General features: G+C 57.0%; 2 protein-coding genes across 3 annotated transcripts in view; both read right to left on the bottom strand.

Annotated features, from left to right (window-relative positions):
- RABEP1 (rabaptin, RAB GTPase binding effector protein 1) overlaps nt 1-16622 on the bottom strand; it is a 184243-nt gene extending 167621 nt beyond the window's left edge. The window contains exons 1-2 of one of the 2 annotated variants that reach the window (XM_082707826.1): nt 16556-16622; nt 4565-4656 (exon numbers count right to left, since the gene is read on the bottom strand). The gene's annotated coding sequence lies outside the window, so the exon portion shown is untranslated. Of the gene's footprint in view, nt 1-4564; nt 4657-16555 lie in introns of those variants that run through there. The other variant, XM_082707825.1, reaches the window with a different exon arrangement.
- Nucleotides 5726-17034, bottom strand: ZFP3 (ZFP3 zinc finger protein). The gene is made up of 2 exons (XM_082707834.1): nt 16825-17034; nt 5726-10033 (listed from the first exon to the last, which is right to left on the bottom strand). Exon 2 carries the CDS (start codon nt 10023-10025, stop codon nt 8547-8549), a length of 1479 nt encoding a protein of 492 aa, XP_082563960.1. The 5' UTR covers nt 10026-10033; nt 16825-17034; the 3' UTR covers nt 5726-8546.
- Between the last annotated feature and the right edge of the window lie 7281 nt (nt 17035-24315).

Consider the following 24315-nt stretch of genomic DNA (forward strand, 5'->3'; position numbering starts at 1 on the left):
CAGGGGGGTGGAGGAGAGCGCTAGGCTCAGTGGCCACTCCAGAAACGGCCACCACTCCACTGCGGTGCCTCATCGTGGGGACTCTGAGAAGAGCTGAAACCAGAGACATCCTTCATAGGCAAAATATTGACCCAAGAACGTCTCTTTTGACATGTTGGCACAAAAGAACGGAGACTCTGTGTGCTTCATTTGATTCTGTTAGAGGAACTGTTCCTTACACTCGAGAGATCCTGGGGGTCAGTAGGACAGTCCTTGTATGATCGGCATCTGTCCCTGTTTCTGTGTGGACGGGGTCTGTTCACAGGCAGGATTTGGCAGAGGGCTGGCTTGGGCCAGAGGGACCTCGTCAGTCTGGGAGCCTTGTTCTCTTCCCCTGGGCACCTCCAAGTTAATGCAGCTGCCTTCCACAGTCACTTCTAACCTTAAGAAATAGGTCTTATAGGGGCGCCTGGGTGGTTCGGTCCAGTAGAGTCCAACTTTTGATTCAGGTTCAGGTCACAATCTCAGGGTCATAGGATCGAGCCCCGTGTCGGGCTCCGTGCCCAGTGTGGAGTCTGCTGGAGGTTCTCTCTCCCCCTCTGCCCCTCCCACCTCATGTGTGCTCTAGAATAAATAAATCTTGAAAGAAAAAAAAGAAATACGGTTTACATTTCTACACTGCGGATGAAGAAAAACACTAAGAGGTTCAGTATTTTGCACAAGATCACGGATGCGTCAGTGGCCGAGACAAGATCTGAACCTAAGTATGACATCCAAGGCGTTCACACGGCTCCCGGTCGGCTCAACAGAGCCACAAGGAGGAGGAGGAAGGCGGCTTTTCACATTTCTGACTTGAAGTGTGGGGCAGGGAGAACCAGCCTCCTCGTTCTGGTTGCAGATAGGTGGGTTCTTGGTCCCAGAGACCTGCCTGCCCCTGCTGCCCCAGGTAGCCACACGGAATTATATTTGCTCTGTCCCTGGACTGCAGAACAGAACATGAGAAGTGACGGCTTTTCTTTCAAACCTGAAAACACTTATGTTACCCACAAAACCAGCAAAAAGAAGAGTCTTACAGAGCAGACATGCACATCTCCGTACACAGACAGGACGTCTGCGTCTGGCCGTGAAGGAGTTACAAGGACTGGATTTATCATCCACGGCCCCCCTTACCCAACTAAGAAGCCAGCCAGGACAATGGACCACAAGAGGTGCCAGATAGGGAGCCCCAAGAGAAGGGGACAGGGGAGGTAAGTTCCAGATAGGCCCAGCTGAAGGGACGGAGCTGAGAGTAGCAGAGGGGAGAGCCAGCTGCCCCCAGACCTCGAACACATGTGCTGGAGCCATGTCCCCCGTCTGGACCCAGGGACAGAACCCATGGGAGGCACGGGCAGCGTTCCTGGGGCTCACACATGTCTGAGAACGGCTGGAGAGGAGAACCCTTGCCGTGGGCACACACCCCGCAGGGCCATGCAAGGGTCTGACTGCAGGCATCAGCGTATTATTAGCCCTGGGCCCCAAGGCTGCTCAGTCCCACCCAGCCATGCAGGAAGTCGAGCCTCAAGAGAAGCAAACTCTTGCCAAATAACTTACCTGCATCCCAGTCCAAAGCTCAAAATATGGAAAGAAATTGAGAAAAAGGTGGGGGGGGGGCACCCGAATGGCTCAGTGGGTTAAGCATCTGCCTTTGGCTCAGGTCATGATCCCAGAGTCCTGGGATCGAGTCCCATGTCGGCCTCCTTACTCATCAGCAGCCTGCTTCTCCTGCCTCTCCCCCATCCCCCCATACTATGCGTTCTCTCTCTTACTCTCTCTCAAATAAATAAATAAAATCTAAAGAAAAAAAACACACCACCAACAATATCAAATTTACAATGTCTGGGACACAGTCAAAAACTGAAAGCAGACCATGAAACAGAAGAAAATATGAACTGTAATGACAGAGAAATTACCAATAGAAACAGATCCAAAAATGGCGCAGATGATAGCTATGAGATGGGACACTAAACACAGCTATTGTGCTCCATATGCATGCCCCAGACGGGAAAGGAAACATGAGCATGGAGAGAGAGACACAGAAAGACATAAACAGGGGTGCCTGGCTGGCTCAGTCAGGAAAGGTTGTGAGTCTTGATCTCACGGTGATGGGTTCAAGCCCTATGCTGTGTATAGAGATGACTTAAAAATAAAATCTCTTTAAAAAATAAAAATAGAGGCTCCAGGGTGGCTCAGTCAGTTAAGCGTCTGCCTTCCGCTTAGGTCCTGATCCCAGGGTTCTGGGATCGAGCCCCGCATGGGCTCCCTGCTCAATGGGTAGCCTGCTTCTCCCTCTCCCTCTGCCTGCTGCTCTGCCTACCTGTGCTTTCTCTCTATCCATCTGTCAAATAAATAAATAACATCTTTTAGGGGCGCCTGGGTGGCTCAGTGGGTTAAGCCACTGCTTTCGGCTCGGGTCATGATCTCAGGGTCCTGGGATCGAGTCCCACATCAGGCTCTCTGCTCAGCAGGGAGCCTGCTTCCTCCTCTCTCTCTCTCTCTCTCTGCCTGCCTCTCTGCCTACTTGTGATCTCTGTCTGTCAAATAAATAAATAAAATATTAAAAAAAAAATCTTTTAAAAAACGACAAATCAAAATAAAAAACGGTACCCAGGGGCTTAGTTGGTTAAGCGGCTCAGGTTATGATCTCAGGGTCCTGGGATCAAGTCCTGACTCGGGCTGGCTCTGTGGTCCCAGACAGACCTCCAAACACCTCGCCTTCGCAGCCCGCCGGGAAGCCCACTGGGGAGACCAGACACACACATAGTATGGGAAGGGGCGTCAGTCCCCACATCTGCTCCCAGGGGCTGCCAGCAGCTCTAACGCAGAGGGCATGAGGTGCCCATAACGATCGGTGCAGAGGCGAAGGTGCCGTCAGCACTGTCCTCGCGCCCTGCTGCTGGTGAGAAGGTGCCCCGAACTGGGGTTGTCAGAGGAGGAGACGGGGTAAAGGGGAAAAGGACACGCATTCACAGGCGCCCAGCCAACCTGGCGAGAGCGAGAGGGAAGGGGCAGGGCTGGGGGTCCACGCCGCATCCAGAGGATGGACACGGTGTGTCTCGCCATCTGTTCTAGTCAAAAACAAGCCATCTCAGAGCCATGCTGCGGGCTATCCTGGGCAGAGGAACACACGTGAGAGCACAAGCCCGTGCCACGAGGAAGCCGCACCCAGGAGGGCAGGAGTCCCAGCGGACAAGTCGGGGCCGGCTTGCGTGCAGCAACGGTGTGTCCAAGACGGGAGGAACGTGCAAAACCAGGAAGGAAGGAGAGCAGCGACGGCTGTGACGGAAGAGACTCAGACCGGCACAGTGAGATCTGAGCTGCTCGGACACCTGGGGCCGCTTGAACTCGGGAAAACGGTGTCGTGGACCAAACCCTGAGGCCCCAGAAAGCCTGCGGTTCGCACGGGCAACCACCTCCCTGTCCCTCCCACCCCACATAACGGGTTGCCAGGTTGCCATGGGCGACACAGCACTCTCACACCAATGCCAACAGCATGGCCTGGGGATAAAGGATCTGCCTGAGAAGAGGAAGGGCGGCCAAGCCATCACGACGCTCCCGTCGGCCCCTGGCAGTGGACGTGTCTGGTTCGCCCCTGTGGCCTCTAGTTCGTGGGAGCCACGCGTGTCTTCACGTTGGGCTGGCCCCCCTGGGCAGACGCGGCACACTCCCCTCTCTAGCCTGTCCTCGAGGAACAAGACCCAGCAGCCGCCACAGGGGTGTGTGCCATTTACTGACCCCAGGGAGGAGGAGGGAGAACGGGCTTTGGCTCGGAACGCGTGCAGCCTGCCGTCCGTCCAGCCGCAGATGGCTGCGCATGGTGCCCGTTCCGTGACGCTAAAGGAGCCGAGACCAGAAGGGCCTCCTCACTGGTATTCAAGGGGCCTCCCGGCGTGACCGTCTCCCATGCACCGCACCTCCAGGCGCCACTCAAGACCTCCAAGGTCTTCCTCACACGCACTGCGGCCCAGGGGCTCCCCAACGTGGGGACTGGACCAGAACGTGGTCATGGGCCTACCCCGGTGCCCCCTGCAGTCCAGTTGAAAGAGTGCCCCACAAAACCAGCAGAACAAGGGTGTAGACGCGCCCTGCTCCCTTCCTGGTGATCACTGGGGTCACCGACCCAGGAACCAGCCCAGACTCGACCCGTCTGGTACACAACCAACCTTCTGCACAAAAGGCCTCTAACAGTCAGTCCGCACATGGGCCCTCACACGTCCACACCAGCCTTCCCGCCCCGCAGCCTAGGACGACAGCGCCTTCCGCCTAAGGCAGCCCTGCCTTCCCCACCTCAGTATAGCCGTTCCACTGCAACCAAGACGAAATCTAATGGCTGTTAAATGTAACTATTCAAAGGGGCCTGGATGGCAGTGGGAGCGCCGGAGAACCTGCGAATGACACCCACCCCGGGATGCAGACAACGGACACCTGAGCCTGCAGACGTGAATCAGCTGAGTGCCCGGTATCCCGACCCCACTGCTCCCCAGGGACAGGGCGCCCCCGGAGGTCCAGGAGCCCTTCGGGCCGGGGCCTCACTGGGTGGGGATCCTACCTCGTGGTCCCAGAGGCAAGGTGGCAGCTGGGTGCAGAAGGTGGCTTTTTGGAGATGGGGCGGGTGCCAGGGGTGAATCTGGTCCACACTGCCTGCAAAGCGTGTTACAAACAAGGACAAGTGAGCGTTTGGTCTGTACACCTGCGGGGAGCCTGGACACGAGGATGCAGGAGGAGCCCAGGCTTCATGGAGAGGCTTCACCTGCCCGCCGGCAGCCCCCAGCCCTCCTCCCCTCTTGGAGCTCCAGGCATCTCTGGGGGCACTGCCCGCCACTGGACTGTTCCAGTCCCCACCAGCCTCCTAATGCTCAGACCTCCAGTCCCCACCAGTCTCCCAGTACTCAGGCCAGCCCCATCTGTCCCGGGTTGGGGGGGCCAGGGTCAGCACACAGGCGCTAGCAAGTGCTGGGTGACTGTGCACCCCCCACCCCCGCTGTCCTGGAGCTCCTCCCTGGGGTCAGCACCAGAGGCTCTGGCTCCCTCCACCTCAGGGGTGCCCCAAGGCAGGTTGTTTGCACAGAGTTTCATCCCCAAAGCTGAGACCCACGATGAGGGAGCAGCGACTAAAGCCTTCTGGGTTAATGTTTTTCGAAGGTCAAAGTTGGCTTTCCAACTACACCCTGACTACAGCCAGGGTCCAAGCATGGGCTTCAGGTGGCCCGTGAGTCCCCTGAGGTCCTGCGCACATTTCTCTAGGCAGAGCCTTCCAGAGTCTCAAAGATTCCTGACCTCACAAGCATAGGGACCTGCCTCGGATCGGCAGTCACCTCAGAGGACATGCCGTGAATCTTAGACAGTGGTAACAACTATGAACGCCAGCCCTGAAATCTCAGCGGGAAGGTGATCTTCAAAAAAAGCTGGACCGTCCAGATGATCCAGAACATTACCTCGTTAGCCAGGAAAAACATGGACTGCATATACCAATCACTTAGGATTGATGCATGAAACCAGTAACACGGCCCACTGTGAACAATAAAGACCTCACAAAGCCAAGCAGAGAGTGGAGGACAGGGTCAAGTTTCTGCTGAAGGAGGGGCACAGAGCAGGTGGCTGTGGCCCGAGGGAGAAAGCACCCCGCACGGGACGGGGGTGACACTGGCCTAGGAGGTCACACGTTGACATCAACATACTCTGGGATAATAAACATCAGGAAGGCGTCAAGTGAGTGAACCTGTAAGGACACACTTTATTTACCACCAGGGAAACGGGAAGGGTGAGAATGTACACCGGCCGGGCTGCAAAAATCCTCAAGGGTTATTTCTGGGCATTTAGGGAGGTCTCTGAGATTACGAGGCCCGGTAGCTCTAAAACTAAGAAAATTCGTGTTTCTTTTCCTCGATGAAATCCTACTTGCATGAGCGTATGACTATCGCCCATAATATCGGGCAGATTTCGACTCCCAGGTCCACAGAGAAGAGGGGAGGCCAACAGAAGAGGAAGGTCTGGGGCTCCCTGAGATAAGGGGGGCAAGGCAGATATAGACAGGGAGCAAGAGTACCAGCTGCACACACAGTGTGTGGTCGAGGTGGAGAGACTCGTTCACCAGAATTCCTCCTGGGAAACAAGGACTCTCCTTGGGATAGGGGAGACCTCCCCCACTTTACCCGCATGCTCCATGGTAACGAGAAAGAGGGAAGCCATGCTGCCCTCTCACGCTCCAGGAAGCTGACTGCTATCGAGGGCCTTTTCCTTTTCTGAGCTGGGGCACAGCTGGGGCGGGGCCGCAGGGAGGAGCTGGGTGTTGTGAGGTGCTAAGCCCCGGGGTGGGGGTGGGGGGTTTGGGGAGAGAGGGAAAAACCAGCGGTGGTTTGGTCAACAAGGGGCATTTGAGGATGTACAATGTGAGTGCCCTTCTCCACCTGCCCGTGGACACGTCAGTGGGAGTGGACTCTCAGGGGGTGAGGTTAAATCGGGGTCAAGTTCTCGGCCAAGGCTGGCCAGTGATGAGTGTGGACATCAAACACGAGAACACAGGGGGCTCCTGGGTGGCTCAGTGGGTTAAAGCCTCTGCCTTCGGCTCAGGTCATGATCCCACGGTCCTGGGATCGAGCCCCCATCAGGCTCTCTGCTCAGCGGGGAGCCTGCTTCCTCTTCTCTCTCTGCCTGCCTCTCTGCCCACTTGTGATCTCTCTGTCAAATAAATAAATAAAATCTTTGGGGGGAAAACCCCCACAAACACAGGACCAGGAGTAGGAGGGACAGGAACCTCCCGGTTTCACGTGACAGAGACACAGTCCGGTAGCATTCTCAGCTTTAACTTGACCAGCAAGTAAGAGAGCGCACTGCGCTTGTCATCTCCATAGGGACGAGGGAGTTCGGAAACTCCCTCCCACTTGGGCCCAACCGCCAGACCAGAGGTGGGACAGAAGATGGGGGCCGTGCAGCCTGCTGTTGCCTCGGGTGGCCCTTTTCTCAAGGGAAGGGTCTGAACCTGGGGGAGCACAGCGTAAACCCACTAAATGGGTTTTGCCTGCGAGCAGTTACGTTTCCAAGGATGTTGAATTAAATCTCCGATATTCAAACCACGTCGTACAAACATCGATGTGCACAGCCTGCACACACGGCTGTCGAGTCCGCCCGTCCGCGGCACAGCCCGGGGCTCAGGAGCACGGACAAGTCACCTGACATCCCTCCCACCCTCCTGGTCTTCGACATCCGGCAGGAGCACCCACAGCCACCCTATCGGCCAACGGCTGTACAACTCTGTGAATTAAAAGTCCTTCGACAAACACGGAAACCAGGTGAATTTTATGGTCCGAACATGGAACCCACTCAGCCGCTTACAGGGGACCCACATCAGAGATGCCATGAAAGGAAGAACGGAAGGCGTCTGGCACTGGGCCTGGCACAGCAAACACTCGGGAAATGCTAGGAGTCAGTAACGCATGACAAAGAGATTAAACAGAGCACTGAGGACATGTCCCTTTAGATGTAAGAAGTCCAGAACCGCGGGGCCGGCTGGACCCTGGAGTTCGCAGAGTTCATGTCCCCTCGTCTCAAGGTCAGAGCCATCTCTACCTGCTGGAGTCCAGCTGCGCACGGCCTGCTGCCTCCTGGTGCCTCTGACGTTTGGACCTGCATACACCCGAGGAGGACACAGGACACTCGTGTGGAAGAAACAAGGGGGCTGCACACAGCAGACGGTTCCAACGCGAGGCCCAGGTCGGGCAGGAGAACTGGCCCAGCGTGGGGGCAGGTGCCTGCTGACAGCAAGGCTATGTAGTCCCTGTGCAACGTCCGGGCACGGGACATAGGAGGCCAGCCGGCCGGCCGGCCATCCATCCGCAGAGCCCCCACGTTGGGCACAGCTGCCCACGGGCCACTCCTGCCCTGCTGGATGGCCCAGGCTCGCTGCCCTCCTCCCGCCCCTGGCGTCACCCACCAGCCCCTCAGAATGCTCAGAGCCTCGCTCGCCATCCTGGAGGTGGCTGTTGCCTCCTCCATCCTGCACACTCTGCAGAGGAATAAGGAGGCACCGCGGGTGTGGAGTCCCCAAGCTTCCCGCCTCTGCGATCATCTAAGGCTCCTCGGCAGCACGTCTGCAAGATGTCAAAGCGGCAAGAAGGTCCGTCAAGGGTCCCAGGGCTCCGCGGCGGGCAGGAGGACAGGGAGGGTGTCCTCTGCTCGACTGTCTTAACACCATAGAGGAAAATCATCCACGAGTCTGCACTGCCTCTCTTGGAAGGTGGCAGAACGATAGGCCCCCATAGTTCCTGATTAGTAATAATCCAGGTTATGTGGCCTGTACAGACCCAGAAGGCGATGGCATCCCCTTGAGGGTGCAGGGAGGGGGTGCGAAGGCAGACAGAGGGAACACTGAGGCCTGAAACAGCTTTTATGGTGGAACTCGGGATCCTGAAACCTCTCCGGGAACAGTTCCTAAAAGCCTCTCCTATCCAACCACTGCATGGGCCGACGAGCCACAGTGTGGTCCTCCCGCAGGGTGTGCAGGCCGGGTGCAGCGGAGGCCCTAATTTGGGCGCTCAGTCGGCGCCGTGCAAGCTCTGGTGCCGAAGCAGGTGGGAGCTCCTGCCAAAGGCCTTCTGGCACTCCCCGCACGCGTACGGCTTCTCGCCAGTGTGGACCCGCTGGTGCAGGACGAGCTGGGAGTGCTGGCCGAAGGTCCTCTGGCACTCACCGCACGCGTACGGCTTCCCGCCGCCGTGGGTCTTCTGGTGGAGGAGCAGCTCCGAACTGTCCCAGAAGGTCCTCGCGCACTCGCTGCACTGGTGGGGCTTCTCCCCGGCGTGGACCCGCTGATGCGCCGCGAGGTGGGAGGTGCGCCGGAAGGCCTTCCCGCACTCGAAGCATTCGTAGGGCTTCTCGCCCGTGTGGATCCTTTCGTGCCGCAGCAGCTCCGAGTTGCCCCGGAAGGCCTTCCCGCACTGCGCGCATACGTACGGTTTCTCGCCGGTGTGGATGCGGACGTGCCGGACGATCTCCGAATTCTGGCCGAAAGTTTTGCCGCACTCGCGGCACTCGTACGGTTTGTCCCCCGTGTGGATCCTCTGGTGGCGGATGAGCTCGGAGCTCTGGCCGAAGCCCTTACCGCACTGGCCGCACAGATAGGGCTTCTCGCCGGTATGGATCTTCTGGTGGCGGATAAGGCCCGAGCTGTGCTTGAAGGCCTTGCCACACTCGCCGCACTCGTGGTAGCGCTCGTCCGTGTGAATGCGCTGGTGCTGGATAAGCTGCGAGCTGACGCGGAAGGTCTTGCCGCATTCGCCGCACGCGTACGGCTTCTCGCCCGTGTGGATGCGCTGGTGCAGGGCGAGCGCAGAGTTCTGGCTGAAGGCCTTGCCGCACTCACCGCACTTGTAGGGCCGCTCGCCGGTGTGGACGCGGTGGTGGTGCACGAGGTGCGAGCTCTGGATGAACGCCTTGCCGCACTCACCGCAGGCGAACGGCTTCTCGCCCGCGTGGATGCGCAGGTGCCGCCGCAGGCTCGAGTTGGTCCCGAACGCCTTCCCGCACTCCTCGCAGCCGAACGGCTTCTCCCCGCTGTGCACACGCAGGTGCTGCAGGAGATGTGAGTTCTGGTTGAAGGCCTTCCCGCACTCTTTGCACGCGTGAGGCTTTCCTCCCACCGGGCTTCTCTGCGCCCCAGGTACCGCAGCCCTCTCCGTGGGGCTGGTGCGGGGCGTGGTCCGGGGCACCAGCGGGTGCGGGCCGGGACCCCGGAAGCGCTCGCTCTCGTCGCTGTCCCCGGACTCCTCAACCGACGGGGACCTCTTACAGACGGCCGGCCGCGACGCGAGGCCTTTCGCGCCAAGGGACGCCCGCTGCGCGCTCCCGTCCGCGGACGCTCCCGAACGCCTCACCACCGCGTCCTCCGCCCGGGCGGCTCCCAACTCCTGGCCCCGGCAAACCACCTGGGGAAATTTCTCCGACGTGGCCGCGCATGGCTCAGGGTCTTCAGAAGCCTCCTCCTTGGGGATTACTTCCGTGTGCTCAGTCCCCATCTCACAATCTGAAATGACAGAGGGCAGGCGTGAAGTGGGTGCAGCGCACGGGGCCCCCGCGAGAGCTGGCGCGGTCGGACCGCATGCCACGGCGGCCTGGGGGTCGGGGCACAGGACCGGACCGGGGGCGATGGAGGGCACGTCAAACGGAGGCCGGGCCCTGCCTGAGAAGCACGACATGGATCGTCAGAGGGAGAGATGTAAGGAGAGGGATGCTCTCAAAAGGTGGCCAGGGACCTGAGTGTGGCAAGATAAGTGGGAACAGAGGGTCCACTGCGAAAGGCTGGGCGAAGCGGCAGAGACCACACACTTCTCACCAGAGACAGGGTCCCTCCCTGGCGCTGACCTGTGGCGCTCATCAGGACACGGGTCTGCTGCCGGACTGGCAGGGCTGACTGTCCAGAGGGTCCCAGGGCTGGGCCAGGGCCAGAACCACAACAGAAGTCAGTCCTCTTGGCTCCCTTCCATTTGGGCGAGGTTGCCCTGTCTTCGTCTTCTCCAGGTTTCCGCCCTATGGACTCCTGCCACCACCACCCCCAATGGAAATGCAGCCCACACCACAGTCTGGAGCTGAGTCGGGCTCTGGCTCTGGGCTCCCTTCAGTTCCGCAGACCCATTCCTGCCCCAGGACCAAAGCTCCAGATCACTGCAGCTCCCTGGAGTCTTCACTATGTGAGAGAGCTTCACACTCCGTCTTTTTCAAATGCTTCCTGTCGACGCTCACCTTTCTCCAAATAAGTTTATCTTTTTGTGAAATGTCCAAACGTATCCTGATGTTTTTATATCCAACACGTCTCTGTCTTTCCTTCTGGTGAGTTTTCTTCTATTTTCAAATGAGTTAATTCTTTTTATACATAGCTATGTCAACTTCTACAGACTGTTTATAAAACAGCCTCTTCAGAGAGTTTCTTTTATCACAATTTTAGATCTAAACCTACACTTTTTTAAACTTCTAAAAGGCTACCGCAAAAGTTTTAGTTGTTACCCACTATGCCTTCTTCCACAGCTCATCACCAACAGAATAACGAACGTATTTACTGCAGCATGGAACCTGGCTGAAGACGGACATCCTTCAGCCTTCTCTGCGAATGGGTTTGGCCACACAACCGCACTCTACTCGGTGAGACAGGAAAAAGCAGACGAAAATGCGTGGGATGTCTGGGAAGTCTCCTGAGGGGACTGTCTTTCTTCACTCTTCTCCACACTGTGCCTGGGGAGACAGGTGGCAGGCAGGTGCCATCTGGGGCCGTGAGCACTGCAGCGTCCCCCACATACCCTAGGACGGGGCAGAGCTGGAAGGAACCGGGTCCCTGGCGGCTCCACGGAGCTGCCATCCCAGCCCTAGAATGCCTGCCTCTGGACTTTTTTTTTTTTTTAGATTTTATTTATTTATTTGAGAGAGAGACATGCGCAAGGCAGAGAGCAAGGAGCCCCATGTGGAACTCAATCCCAGGATCCCAGGGATCCCTGAGCCAAAGGCAGACACTTAACGACCGAGCCATCCAGGCACCCCCAGAACTTTTCCATCTGAGAGAGAAACACGCCTTTGCCTTGCTTAAGCCACTGTGGTTTTTTGTTTTGTTTTTAGGAAGCCAGACCTTCTCCTAACTGGCACCATGGCCCTGGGGGGTTAGCTATCCAGGACACAGAAAGCGGGGTCAATGCCAGAACGGGCCTGGCCTCTGTCCATAGAGAAAGCAGCCTGGGGCAGGGCACACGGGCACTGCAGCTGATCAGAGGAATAGGATTCTCTGCCCATTAAGTTGTGGCAGCTGAATCTCAAGGGGGAACGGGCAGCCGAGGGCCCTCACCCTACACCGCAGAGTCACGGAATGGTTTCTAAGCCAGGGAGTAACACAGACCATGGCCAGATAAGCGTTTCAGGCCAAGGTGCACTAACAACCACTTCATAGCCAGAAAGCAGCAGGCCGGGACGTAGGACCTGTGAGAAGATGGAGGCACGCACCAGAGCTGGGGGCATGAGCTGACCAGGGCAATAGCAGCAGAAGGAATGAAGAGGAGACAGCTGCAGAAAGAGCTCAGGGTCAAACTCTGTAAGGCTCGGCTGGGAGCTGACGGGGCTGGACACAGGGTAAGGAGGGGAGCACAGTCACAGACGATGCCCAGACATCCCTGCCCGTCATCATATGACCTAGCGGTGCCAATGGTCGCGGGTCCGGCAGCAGCAGCTCATACAGGTGGCAAGAGGACCCATTAACACTGTTTTGCACAAGACACGTTTCAAGGCATCCATACAGAGTACCAAGGAGTCAGCTAAAATGTCCCGGTCTGAAGATACCCTGGCCAAGACCAGAGACATGGCCCAGACTGGACTGAGCATCGCTGGTAGCAGCACTGTGTGACGGCCACTGCAGACGGGGCACAAACACCCAGAAGCCAAAGCTACCGTGCAGGCTCTGCCGTCACCTGCCATCCTTCCCTCTGGGGCTTCCCGCCTTTCTCCGCCCCAGGAGGCTACACTCAGCACAGACATTCACAGCCCCCCTGGCGTCCAGCTACAGCTGTGGGGAGGCCCCACGGAGACCAGAAGGAGGGAGGACTCAGGTCGGGGCATTTGTTCCCTCGATTCCCTCCTGTGAGGCCACCTTGGGCTGGCAGTGTCCCCCCATTCACCGAAGGCCGTTCTTCCTCTTGGGAAGTCTGTCCGACCCAATCATCTCACAGCCTCGGAGCCAGCAGCCTCCCCAGCCTCTGGTACCCCCAGGCCCGGCTCCGGGATCCACACCTGGATCATTTGTAACTAACCTCCCTCAATGACCCTAATCTGAATGAGCAGCTTCCCATCTGGACCCTCACAGCAGAGAGGGGGGGGACGAAGGGAAGCCTGCCAACAAGAGAAGGGATGGTGAGTGACCGAGTTACCAGGCCAGGGTGGACAGAATACACAGGGCCACCTGGAAAGTGCCTATGGGGACAGTCTGGCGGTCACAGGGGCCTGTGGGAGCAGACGCACTGGAGAAGTCGAGCCCAGTAGCAGCAGACAGATGGACCGGTCTGTTGCTTCTTCCAAGAGTCTGGATGAAAGGACCAAGGACCTCCCGACGGGAGCGCCCTGCACATGCCCCACACATGCCCCACACATGTTGGTACAGAAGGCGTGGCGCCACCCAGCCCGGGACACCTGGAAGGAACCGGACCTCTTCGTGGGGTCACCGAGTCCTGGAATCTCTGGGCTCCCCCAAGAAGACCCTCAATCTTCAGCTCTGCCCGCATCACGGGCTCTGCCCTTCCCACGGAGCAAGGGCAGCCCCCAAAAGCTGGACTTCTCCTTTTTGTTGAAATTTTTGCAAACTGCGGTTGAGTAAGGGTCCACGGCGCTGGGACTCAACTGCGCGCTCGTTCGTGACGCACGTGGGCTGGGAAGCACAGCCTTAGAGAGACGTCTGACACGCAGCTGTGGTCCAGTCCTACAAGCTGCTACTTTTCGGTACCCATCGACGCCCCACCCCTCCCCTGTCCCCTTCCCACCCTTGTCTCTCCTACATTCCACCGTCCGGCGCCTCGCAAGGTCGGAATTCTCAGAACCGCACAGAAAAGCACTTGTCCACAGTACAACCAACAGTACAAGCGTTCTATCTGCCCCCAATTTCAAGATCTGGTTCAAAAGTCAAATCCAGAACATCTCCCCCAACGGAACGTGACCCCCTGACCTTTCCTCCCCTCTGCCTTCTGCCAGTGACACGGTACTAGCGTCCCTGGCAGGTCGCACTGCTGTATGCCTTTCTGGCAGCTCCTCACGTGTGCGTCAGAGCCGAGGGCATGCGGCAGGCCTCAGGCTCACGCAGAAACACTCCCCTCCTCACAGCCTAGATTCAAACTTCTAGCTGGAATTTCCTAACTTTGTCTCTCACGTCCTCACTCTCCTAACCCTGAAACTGGCTGCTTCTGGAGAGAGAGGATGGCGGTGTCACCTGAGCAGGAGGGGGACGGCTCCTGGTCCTCGGTCTGGGGGGACATGCAGACCTCTCCTAGCTCACCACAGCTCAGAACAGGGTCTACAGCTCTGCAAACCCGCACACTGGAGGCTCTTCATGGAGGGAAACCCACACTTGTGCACCCATCAGACCTTAGCTGCTGGGACAGGAGTGGAGTTTGCCCCTGGCTGCCTAAATCCAAGTTCACACCAATCTCCAGGGATAGCAACATCACTCAATCCTTTGAACTCATCTGCCCAAAATCATGATGTGATTTGTCATAAACACTGACTAATCTGGCCACTGACACTGTGCTTAGGTCTTTTTAAAACATCCGTTGAAAGCAAAGATTTCTGAAAGAGCTACAAAAAGCCCAAGAATCACTCCCGTTGCCAACAGACTCCACAGGGTTGCACGCAGAAGCTGTTCCAGCCCAGAGGGACACACAGCAGGAACTGTAGGGAAGGCATGGTGGGAGACAGGTCTCCCTTTGGTAACAGGATGAGAGCAAGCTCAAAGAGCAGGAAGGGAAAGCTGCAGGCCAGGGGTCCACGGCGTCCGCTGCCGGGCAGGCATGCAAACGGGCTTCCAGACAGCGTTCCCCGGGCTCAGAGAGGTCACAGATGGTGTCTGCGCACCCCCATCCCCACAGAACTACAACAGCACCCAGGCAGAGCGTGAAGCGAGCACCAGAGTAAAGAGAAAAGGAACAGAGGGAGCATTGTGGCCTCGGCATAGCATGTGGACTGACAAGGAGGCCGAGAGTCAGTGAGAGCGCTGGCATTCTGATGCAGAGAGGGACCGGGAGCGCTTACTATGTGCTGGGCGCAAAGTGACACACAGACGTTACCCTGGGAAACCCTCACAGCCTCCCCAGGAGACAAGCATGCCCGTGTGAGGAGGAAGAGCCGATTGACATCATTTCCCCACCCTCTCCAGCCCTAAAGCAGCTGGGAATCTGGGGACAAGGCAGTGGAAGAATGAGGGACTTGAGGATGTCAGCCAGGACACAGTGGAGACAGGAGAGCAGGACAGGGAGGGGGATGGAGAGGGGGAAGGAGGGAGGTGTGGCGCGTCCCCAGATGGAAGTTTCAGAGAGGCGGGGAATGTGATAAGCACACAGCACACCGGAATCACAGGGCAAGGATCCTGGCACTTGGCCCAAGGTTTAATTTTGAAATGCCAAAATTCATGATACACTCAGAATATCCTTTGCAACTATTCAAATTTATGATGAAACGTTTTAGAAGTTGACTTCTGCGTAGGTATGGGGACTCAACGCTTCTCCAATCCTTTTACGGAGCATTTGAGCAAAGAAGTGCGCAGTGGTCTTGCAGGCTCTGCAGGAGATCTGAGCTCTGGGAGTGAGCCCCCACCGAGCTAACCCAGACAGCAAGACCACCTCCCTTGCAAGGGACTGTTCAGAACATCAGGGAAGGATCCAGGGACGGACATATGCCTTCATCTGAGTCAATGATGTTCTGAGCAGGCTCGATGGGAGCCTCCGGGAATAGTTCCTACCATCCTGCCCAGCTTGTGGATGACGTCGGGGAGAGCTCATAAAAATTGAGGGACCGTGGAGCCACTAGGCTCAGTCCCATCCCGGAAGCACTTTCCTGCATGGCTCCAACTGTGCGAGCTTATACACCCGCACAGGCCGAAGCCAGCGTGAGCTGCATTATGTTACTTACAGACAAAAAGCATCTTAAGGGATATCCTTTCCCCTAACTTCTGAAACGCCCAATCCTACCAAGTGTCCAGCATCCCGTACAAGGATCTCCTCCCTGGGGTGTTCGCTCAGGCGCAGGACCCGAAAGCTGCTGGCAGGGTCCTGTGGGCCAAACACCGGCTCCTCTTTCCAGTGTCGTGGCCTTTGGGAACAGGTGTTCCCACTTCCCGGAATACCACCGCCCACTGTGCGCTTCACCAACACGCACCGGCCCGGGCTGGGCCACACGCAGTCCCACTCTCCTCCCTAACCCGGACGCCCCTCCGTCTGCTGGCAGACACGCCGCTGTACCGTCTGGCACCCCCCACCCGGCGCCTGGAGCGTCCCGGGCAGCGGACGGAGCCGGCTCACGAGCATCTAAGCGCGCTACCTACACCGCGGGGATGCGGCGCTCTCGAGGACTAAGCGGATATTTCATTCCCTCTCGGACCCCAGGGGCCCAGACCGGTGCCAGGCAGGCCGCGGAGGCGCGTCGCCCAGGTGGACGGCGGACCGGTCTATGGAACGCCGTCTCTCGGCTCTCCCGCGTCCCCCCGCGGTCCCCCCCGCCAGGACGGCTTCCGGACCCCCGCGCTCAGAGCCGCTCCCGTCCGGCCCCCGCCCCGTCCCGGCAGCCAGTGTCTGGCGGGGTGGCCGTCCCGGCCGCGCTCGGGGCCGCGGGGTCGGGAGGTCGGGGGCAGGGCGCGCGCGGGGACGACCCTCGCGGAGCAGGTGGGGAAATGGAGGCGGGTTGAGGGGGGGCGCGCGGCCGGCCCAAGGTCACAGGCCGGCTCGGCGCGTCCACCCGGCCCGCGGGCCAAAGCAGCCTCGGGGCCCAGCCCCCGCCCAGCCGCGCCACGCCACGCCACGCCGGGGGGAGGTCTCACCGCGGCCGCTCGCTCCGCGTCCGCCCCGCGCCGCGCTCCCCGCCGCGGAGCTCTCCGCGTCCCGGGCGGCTGCGGCCGGCGCTTCCACTTCCGGCGCACTCAGCCAATCAGCGCGCGCCGCCGGCAGCAGAGGAGCAGGTGGGCGGTCCGACCCGCCTCCGCGCGCGCCCCGGCCGACCCGCCCCCCGCGCCCTCCCCGGGGCCCCCCCCCGCCGGACCGCCCCGGAACCCCCAGCGCCGCCTCGCCGCCCCTCGCATGGTCTGCTCACCGGAGAGGCAACCCCCGGCGCCCGCGTCCCCCGCACCCCGCGGGACCACCGACGAGCAGGGTCCTCCGGCTGTCCTAGAACGGCCCCGGGGACGCACTTCCGCCGCGGGGCCAGCCGCTCTGCGCGCCCCAGTCGCTGCCCCCGTGTCCACCTGCGCCCGAGCGGGCGGCGGCCGCTTCGCCTTGGGCGCCCCATCCCCGCGGCCCTTAGCCCGTCAGGCCCCTTCCGGGAGCGCCGACGGCCTGGCGGGCGCGGACCCCTGCATCCCTGAGCGCGGCGAGCCGGGAGCCCGCTCGGAGGTCGGAGGGCCTGCTCGCGGGAGCGCCCTGGGGGCAGCGTGCGGGGCACCGCGGGCCGCGCTTATCCTCCGCCAGGCACCGTGCGCTCCGCATCCTCCGCCGGCCCGGCTCGTCCCCGCCCCGGGCCTCGGCCTCTGAGCGCGCGTGCGGTCCTCGGGCATTCTGTGCGCGGGCCTCGGCTCCCAGGGCGCGGCGCATAGGGCCCGGCCGGCGGCGCTGCTCGCGAATGCCGCTCCTCGGGGGAGCGCCGTGACGGGCCCCTTTCGCGTCCGCGGCTCAGCATCCGTGCATCGGCGGCGCTGGGAAGGTCAGCCCGGCCGCGGCGGCTTCCGCGCTGGCCTCAACGCTGTCCTGCGGGGTCGGAGGAGCGGCTGCCCTCGGGGGAGGCCGCGGTGTTTGCAGCCGGTGCGCGGCAGACGGGGGAGCTTTCCCTTGAGCCGCTCGTTGGAATTCGGCCCGAAACCCCGGGGTCCACGCTCCTGCCCCGACCCCAGCACCGTCAGCCCCTCTGCCCTCCCACAGGCGGCGGCCAAGAAGCGTGGACCGTGGGCCGGCCGAGATGCCCGTCTTCCTCACCTAGGCTGCGCGCAGCCCGTGGGAAAGACATTTCCAGAAGAGCCCCAAGACCCTGTGTCGTTTTTCCCTCCCGCAGGCCTTTCCCTGCTCCCAGACGTCGCGTCCGCTTCCCCAGCGGCTCGCCCGCATTTCGCACGACCCCCGCTGCAACCTGCGCGCTGCCCAGGCCTGCACCCAGCCGGTGGGCCGCGGCGGTAGCCACTGCGCGCACCAGGCATCCCAAGGAAGGATGCCCGCCCGGCCACGCAGGTACCCTGCCCCAGGACCAAAGGCTGGGCGACGTTTGGCCCCGCTGACTGACTTTATCCAGGTCACCTGCATTAGCGGGCATCCGTCTCAAGAACCCAGATGAGGGGCACCTGGGTGGCTCCGTTGGTGAAGAGTTGGCTTTCGGCTGCAGTCACAATCCCAGAGTACCCGGATCGAGCCCGTATCCGGCTCCCTGCTCTGCCGGGGCCCTGCTTCTCCGTCTCCCTCTCCCCTGGCTCATGCTCGCTCTCTGTCAAATAAATAAGTAAAGTCTTGAAAGAAAGGAAGGGAGAGAGAGGAAGGAAAGAAAGAAAATAACCCAGAGGAGGGACTCAACCATGGCTGCCCGCGGATGGATTTTACAACTACTGATGTCTGGTGCTAACCCCACAGGTTCCGAGCGGTGTGTGTGTGTGTGTGTGTGTGCACGTGTGTGTGTGCACGCACACATGCATACACACACTCACGTGCTTTGTGATTTTCAGCTTTCTGAGTGATTTGACCGTGCAGCTAACCAAGTTGAAAACCAGCAGCCCCAGTCAGTGACTCTATGTGTCCAAATTGACGGCGTTTGCATCTCCTGGAAACTTGATGGAAATGCATATCCTTGGGCCCCATTCGCACATCTTCTGCATCAGAAACTCTGGTGTTAGGGTTTGGCCGTCTGTTTTCGGGCCCTTCAGGGGGTCTGATGCCCACTAACGTTTCCCTTCAGGGCCCAGACATCAGCTGCACTGACTTTAATCAGCCCTTGCACGTGGGTCAGAGAGAAAAAAAAAGATAAGCTGCATCTTCCCAGCTCCTCCCCGGCCCACCCTCTGCTTTATTAAACTAGCAAATTCAGGGGCATCTGGAGACCCTGAATTTGGAAATTTGGAAATTCATAAGGGAAGGAGACCGAGGCAAATGGTCCGCAAATACCATCCCCATTTCTGGTGGGCATGAGAATGTATACAGCTGGTGTTTCATGGTCTCCCTACAGGCTTAGGACTTGCACAGTATCTTTTTTACAGATGAGGGGAAGCAGTTTCTCTACTGGGTAGGAATCTCGGTCACCCTCTTGAATTCATGCAGGGACAGACATGTGGAAAATAAAAGACACCCCAGTCATGTTCTCCAATGTCCCCTTCTCTCCCGTCCATGGAGAACGGGAGGAGAGCTCCCAGCACCGCCCACATCCCTTTGTTAGACATTAAGATTGATCACATGATCTCAGATGAATCTTACGACTCTGTTTCAGACCTAGGGCTCATCATGATTATGTTTTAATTGTCTGCAGACCACATTCCAAACTATCACCACACCATTAGGAACAGCACTGGATATCCGCCCACACTTCGGCAGCACCATGAGCCATAGAGAGGCTCCTAGAGATACAGGACTGCGAGCACCACCTTGTGTACCTTCGGGTCCCTCCAAACGGCCCCCCCCCCCGGACATGTAAGCCAGCCAGGACAGGCTCCAACACAAGACGCTGGCTTGCATGGCCTTCTCTCCCTGGGAACCTCCCCACTTCTCACCTCCCTACATCCATGTCCTATGTGACCTGTCCCCTCCCTCCTCAAACCTGCCTTTCTGCCCTTCTTTCAACCAGGCCAACCTCACAGTATATCGGGGATGCAGAGTCTCACGCAGCACGGCACAGATGTAACTGGGCACAAATGATTCCACTGTTTCCCAGGAACGTGCCTTTCCCCGGTATAGATGGTGTTCCTTGAGAGCCTGGACTGCATTACACGTCCCCAGAAGACACTGGCCGTGCCCAGCCCATGTTCGGTAGAAACCGGCCGAGCTAAAACACTCATGTCTCACCTCCACATACTGAAGCAACAGCAAAAGTTGAGTCAAGACTCAATTAAGTCTTCTGTGTTGCCCTCCGTCCTCCAGCGATGACAAGGCAGGCAGCCTCCTGCCGCAGACCTCGCTGTTATCCCCGAGGAGCCTGGAAGTCATCTAATTCTATTCCTGTGCTCAGGCGGCAGCCCATCAAGGAGTCTTGGTTGGGGCGCGCAGCTGGCTCAGTGGGTGCAGCGTGCGACTCTTGATTTGGGGTCATGAGTTTGAGTCCCATGTGGGGTGTACGGGTTACTTCAAATGTTTAAAAAAAAAAAAATCTTGGACAAACTATTCCTTCCTTCAAAAAACATCCCTTCTCTGTGATATCAACTTCCTCCTCAGGCTGACACGATCCATTTACCAACTCCCACACCATTAACTCGCTCTCCAAAACGTGTTCTCCCAGATGCCACACGACTGCCCACAACACCTTCCTCGTCCCCACCACCGCCGAAATCCTCACGGCCCCTCTCGAGGAAAAGAGTCCCTTTGTTTCCGAGGCTTCGTTTTGCTGCCAACACCCACGATTCTCTCCAGACTCATCCTGGGCTCCTGGCCGTCCCCTCTCTGCAGTGAGTCACCCCGTGACCAAGGATAGGGCTACAGTGTTAATGCCGCAGAAGAAATCACAACGCATACATCTTACCCAGTCGGCAAAATATGGGTCTGGAGGTGACAGAACAACAAATCCGATCCGTACAAGTATCTCACACAGTTTGCAAAGCCCCCTCACCTAGACTGGCCACGGGAAGAGTGTCCCAAAGCTTAGACTGTCTACCGCAGGTGCAGGGGAGGCTCTCCTGGATGAGGGGGCCCAGAGGAGTCAGGAATTCGTCCAAAGGTCATCAGGTCAGACACCACGAGGCCGGGATGAGCACCCACACCTTCAGACCCCTCCGCAGACTCTTGTCACTCCAATCTGACCGCCTGCCCAGAGTCCTGCGCAACCTGCCTCCACCCCTTACAGGGACCCCAAAGCGTGCCCTGTTTTGTCCCTCTTTTCCACGAGTCAGCTCCAGGGAGGACATATCAAATCCGGCTTTCACAAGATCTCACTTCCCTGACATGTGCAGAGCTTCTCCCATGGACCAAAATAAAGCCGTGCACAACGCTGGCGTCTGGGTCACCTCTCTGGCTCCCCTCCTCCCAGCATCTGACTCAGAGAACGTCATACATTCCCCCAGCCACCTCTGATTCCTCCCCTCCGGTTGCGACACGCAGTGCTGCCCCCCCGCCCCTGGGCGTCGGAGCTTGTGCTCTCCCGTAAGAACATTTTCCATCTCCCCACCCGGTGACAAGAGCCCCGCCTGCCCCCTGTGAGGGTACCTGTCACTCAGCACTGACCACAGCGTGTGCGTGGCTGACTGGCTAACGGAGACGGGCTCCCGCGGAAGTCAGCCACGATTGACTGGGAAGTTCACAGTGGCTTCGAGAACTAGAACTTAAAAACCAAAAGATGGCACGAATTGTGCTGGGTATCGGGGAGTGTAGAGCTCTGCACCTAAAGCTAATGTAACATCGAATGTTAATTATATTTCAGTTTAAAAAAAGAATAAGGGGGACACCTGGGTGGCTCAGTCAGTGAAGCATCTGCCTTCGGCTCAGGTCATGTTCCCAGGGTCCTGGGATGGAGCCCCATGTCAGGAATCCCTGCTCGGCAGGGAGTCTGCTTCTCCCTCTCTCTCTGTTGCTCCCCCTGCTGTGCTCTCCCTCTCTCCCTCTCTCAAATAAATAAATAAAATCTTTTTCAAAAAAAAAAGAACACATTATAAGAACATTTGAAATGATAATAGTACATTTTTGCCATCTTTGTAATTATTTAAGATTTTATTTCATTTCATTTCAAGTAATCTCTACACCCAACATGGGGTTCAAATTTACGACCCCGAAATCAAGAGCCCCATGCTCTTCTGACCGAACCAGCTGGGCACTCCCAAGTAAGCTTTTAATTTTAGAACGGTTTTGAATTTATAGAAAAGTTACAAAGGCAATACAGAGAGTGCCACATCCCGGCCCCTGATTTCCCCCATCAGCATCCAACATAAGTCTGATACCTGCGCTATGATTAGTGGCTCATACACTGTTATTATAACACACTCTGACCAGCTGAAGCCCACAACTCACTCAGCTCTCGCTGGTCTTCACGGACGTCCTCTTCTGACCCGGGATCCCATTCGGGCATCACGTTTCATTTGGTAGGCATGTCCCTTTGGCTCTCTTTGGCTGTGACATAACCGTACATTTAAAAATAACAGCACGACCCAGCACGTCACCGCAGGACATGCAGAAGCAAATCAAAACAACAAAACAACTCCCGAGTTCCCACGACACTCACACGAGATGCCAGCATGTTTGCGCCCACTAACCGGGCATTAGCATGAACAACGCAGCGTCCTTCTCCAGCTTTCAAACGGCGAACCCCCAGATCATTCTAATGCATCACGGCACCATTAAATGCACACGTCACCTCCACCCTGGGGAAAAGCCTGTCAGTTCGAAGTCAGTACCCACAGAGCACATGGGAGAGGATACCAAAATTCACACGCAAAAGAAGTAATGATGACTGTTTCAGTGAACGTGTGCCACGACACAGTAGAGGGACATCCCTAAACCTCCATGCACAGGTTTTTAAATTAATTACTGAGGGGTGCCTGGGTGGCTCAGTCAGGGAAGCCTCTGCTTTCGACTCAGGTCATGATCCTGGGGTTCTGGGATTAAGCCCTGCATCAGGCTCCCTGCTCCTTGGGAAGCCTGCTTCTCCCTCTCCGACCACCCCCCCACCTTGTGTTCCCTCTCTCACTGGGTCTCTCTCTCTCCGTCAAATACACACACAAAATCTTTTTAAAAAAATTTTTTTTAAGATTTTATGTATTTATTTGACAGAGAGAGATCAAAAGTAGGCAGAGAGGGAGGCAGAGGGAGAGGGGGAAGCAGACTCCCTGCTGAGCAGAGAGCCCAATGTGGGCTCGATCCCAGGACCCTGAGATCATGACCTGAGCCAAAGGCAGAGGCTTAACCCACTGAGCCACTCAGGTGCCCTGTAAAATCTTTTTTTTTAAAGGAAATTTTAAAAAATATTTTAAAAAAATAAGTGAGTTACTGAAACCTAAAGTACACTTATTTATCCTTGGAATATTGTTGTGAATATTTTTTTTAAAGATTTTATTTATTTATTTGACAGACAGAGATCACAAGTAGGCAGAGAGGCAGGCAGAGGTCGGGGGGGAAGCAGGCTCCCCGCTGAGCAGAGAGCCCGATGCGGGGCTCGATCCCAGGACCCTGGGACCATGACCTGAGTCGAAGGCAGAGGCTTTAACCCACTGAGCCACCCAGACGCCCCTATTGTTGTGAATATTGATATGTTCTAAAAACACACAAAAATGTACTTATCCAGTAACACAAGTTAAGATAACTTCCCCTTGAGACAAGGAATATAAAACGATGCTGTGGCCAAGCAGTCATAAAACAAAACAAAGGAACGGGAGAAGATATTTGCAAATGACAGACCCAATAAGGGGTTACTATAGAAAATATACAAAGAACTGATAAAACCCAATGCCAAAAAGTAAACAATACAGTTAAAAAGGGCAGAAGACAGGAAGAGAGATCTGCAAATACATAAGCTGGCAAGCAGCACTTCACCATCGGAGAAACGCCAATCAAAACCACCACGAGATACGGCCTCCCATCTGTCAGAATGGCTAAAATCAAAACCAGAAGAAACACCAGGTGCTGGCAAGGATGTGGAGAAAAAAGGAACCCTCCTGTACACTTGTAGGAGTGCAAACTGGCGCAGCCGCTCTGGAAAACAGTACACGTTTCCCCCTCCGAAAAAAAATTAACAATAGAATTACCCTATGATCCAATAATCCCACTACTGGGTATTTATCCAAAGAATACAAAACAGTAATTTGGAAAAGGATATGCACCCATGTTTATAGCTGCAGTAATTAAAACAGCCCAACTATGCAAGCAGAATTGTCCGTCCAGCGATGAATGGATAACAGGGAAACGGTAAAACTACAACAGAATATTACTCGGCCATGAAAAAGAATGACCACTTGCCGTTTTCAACAACATTCACGGAGCTAGAGAGTTTAAAGCTAAGTGAAATAAGTCAGTCAGAGACAGACAAACAGCCATGTGATTTCACTCACGTGTGGAATTTAAGAAACAAAACAGGCAAAGAAAAAAGATTTTTTAAAAAGGGGGGTGCTCTTAAATTCAGAGAACACACTGATCGTATCCAGAAAGGAGCCGGGTGGGCAACGGAGTCCGCATTCCCCGACGAATCACTCCACTGTACACCTGAAACTCAGACAACGCTGTATGTTAATTATACCGGAATTCATAAATAAATAAGGAAATGAGTAAATCGAGCAAAGAGGAAATAAGAAATATTTACTTGGAGTGCTGACGTTGTGTGAGTGAAATGAGGGGCAGGCAGAATTATTGACAGGACCACTGGAATTCTATTATGCGTCCGTCCTAAGGCTTGGTTAGCCTGCTCTCACCCCAGCATCCAAGGCGC

This window comes from Mustela nivalis, assembly GCF_964662115.1.
Source record: "Mustela nivalis genome assembly, chromosome: 17".
NCBI lineage: Eukaryota > Metazoa > Chordata > Mammalia > Carnivora > Mustelidae > Mustela > Mustela nivalis.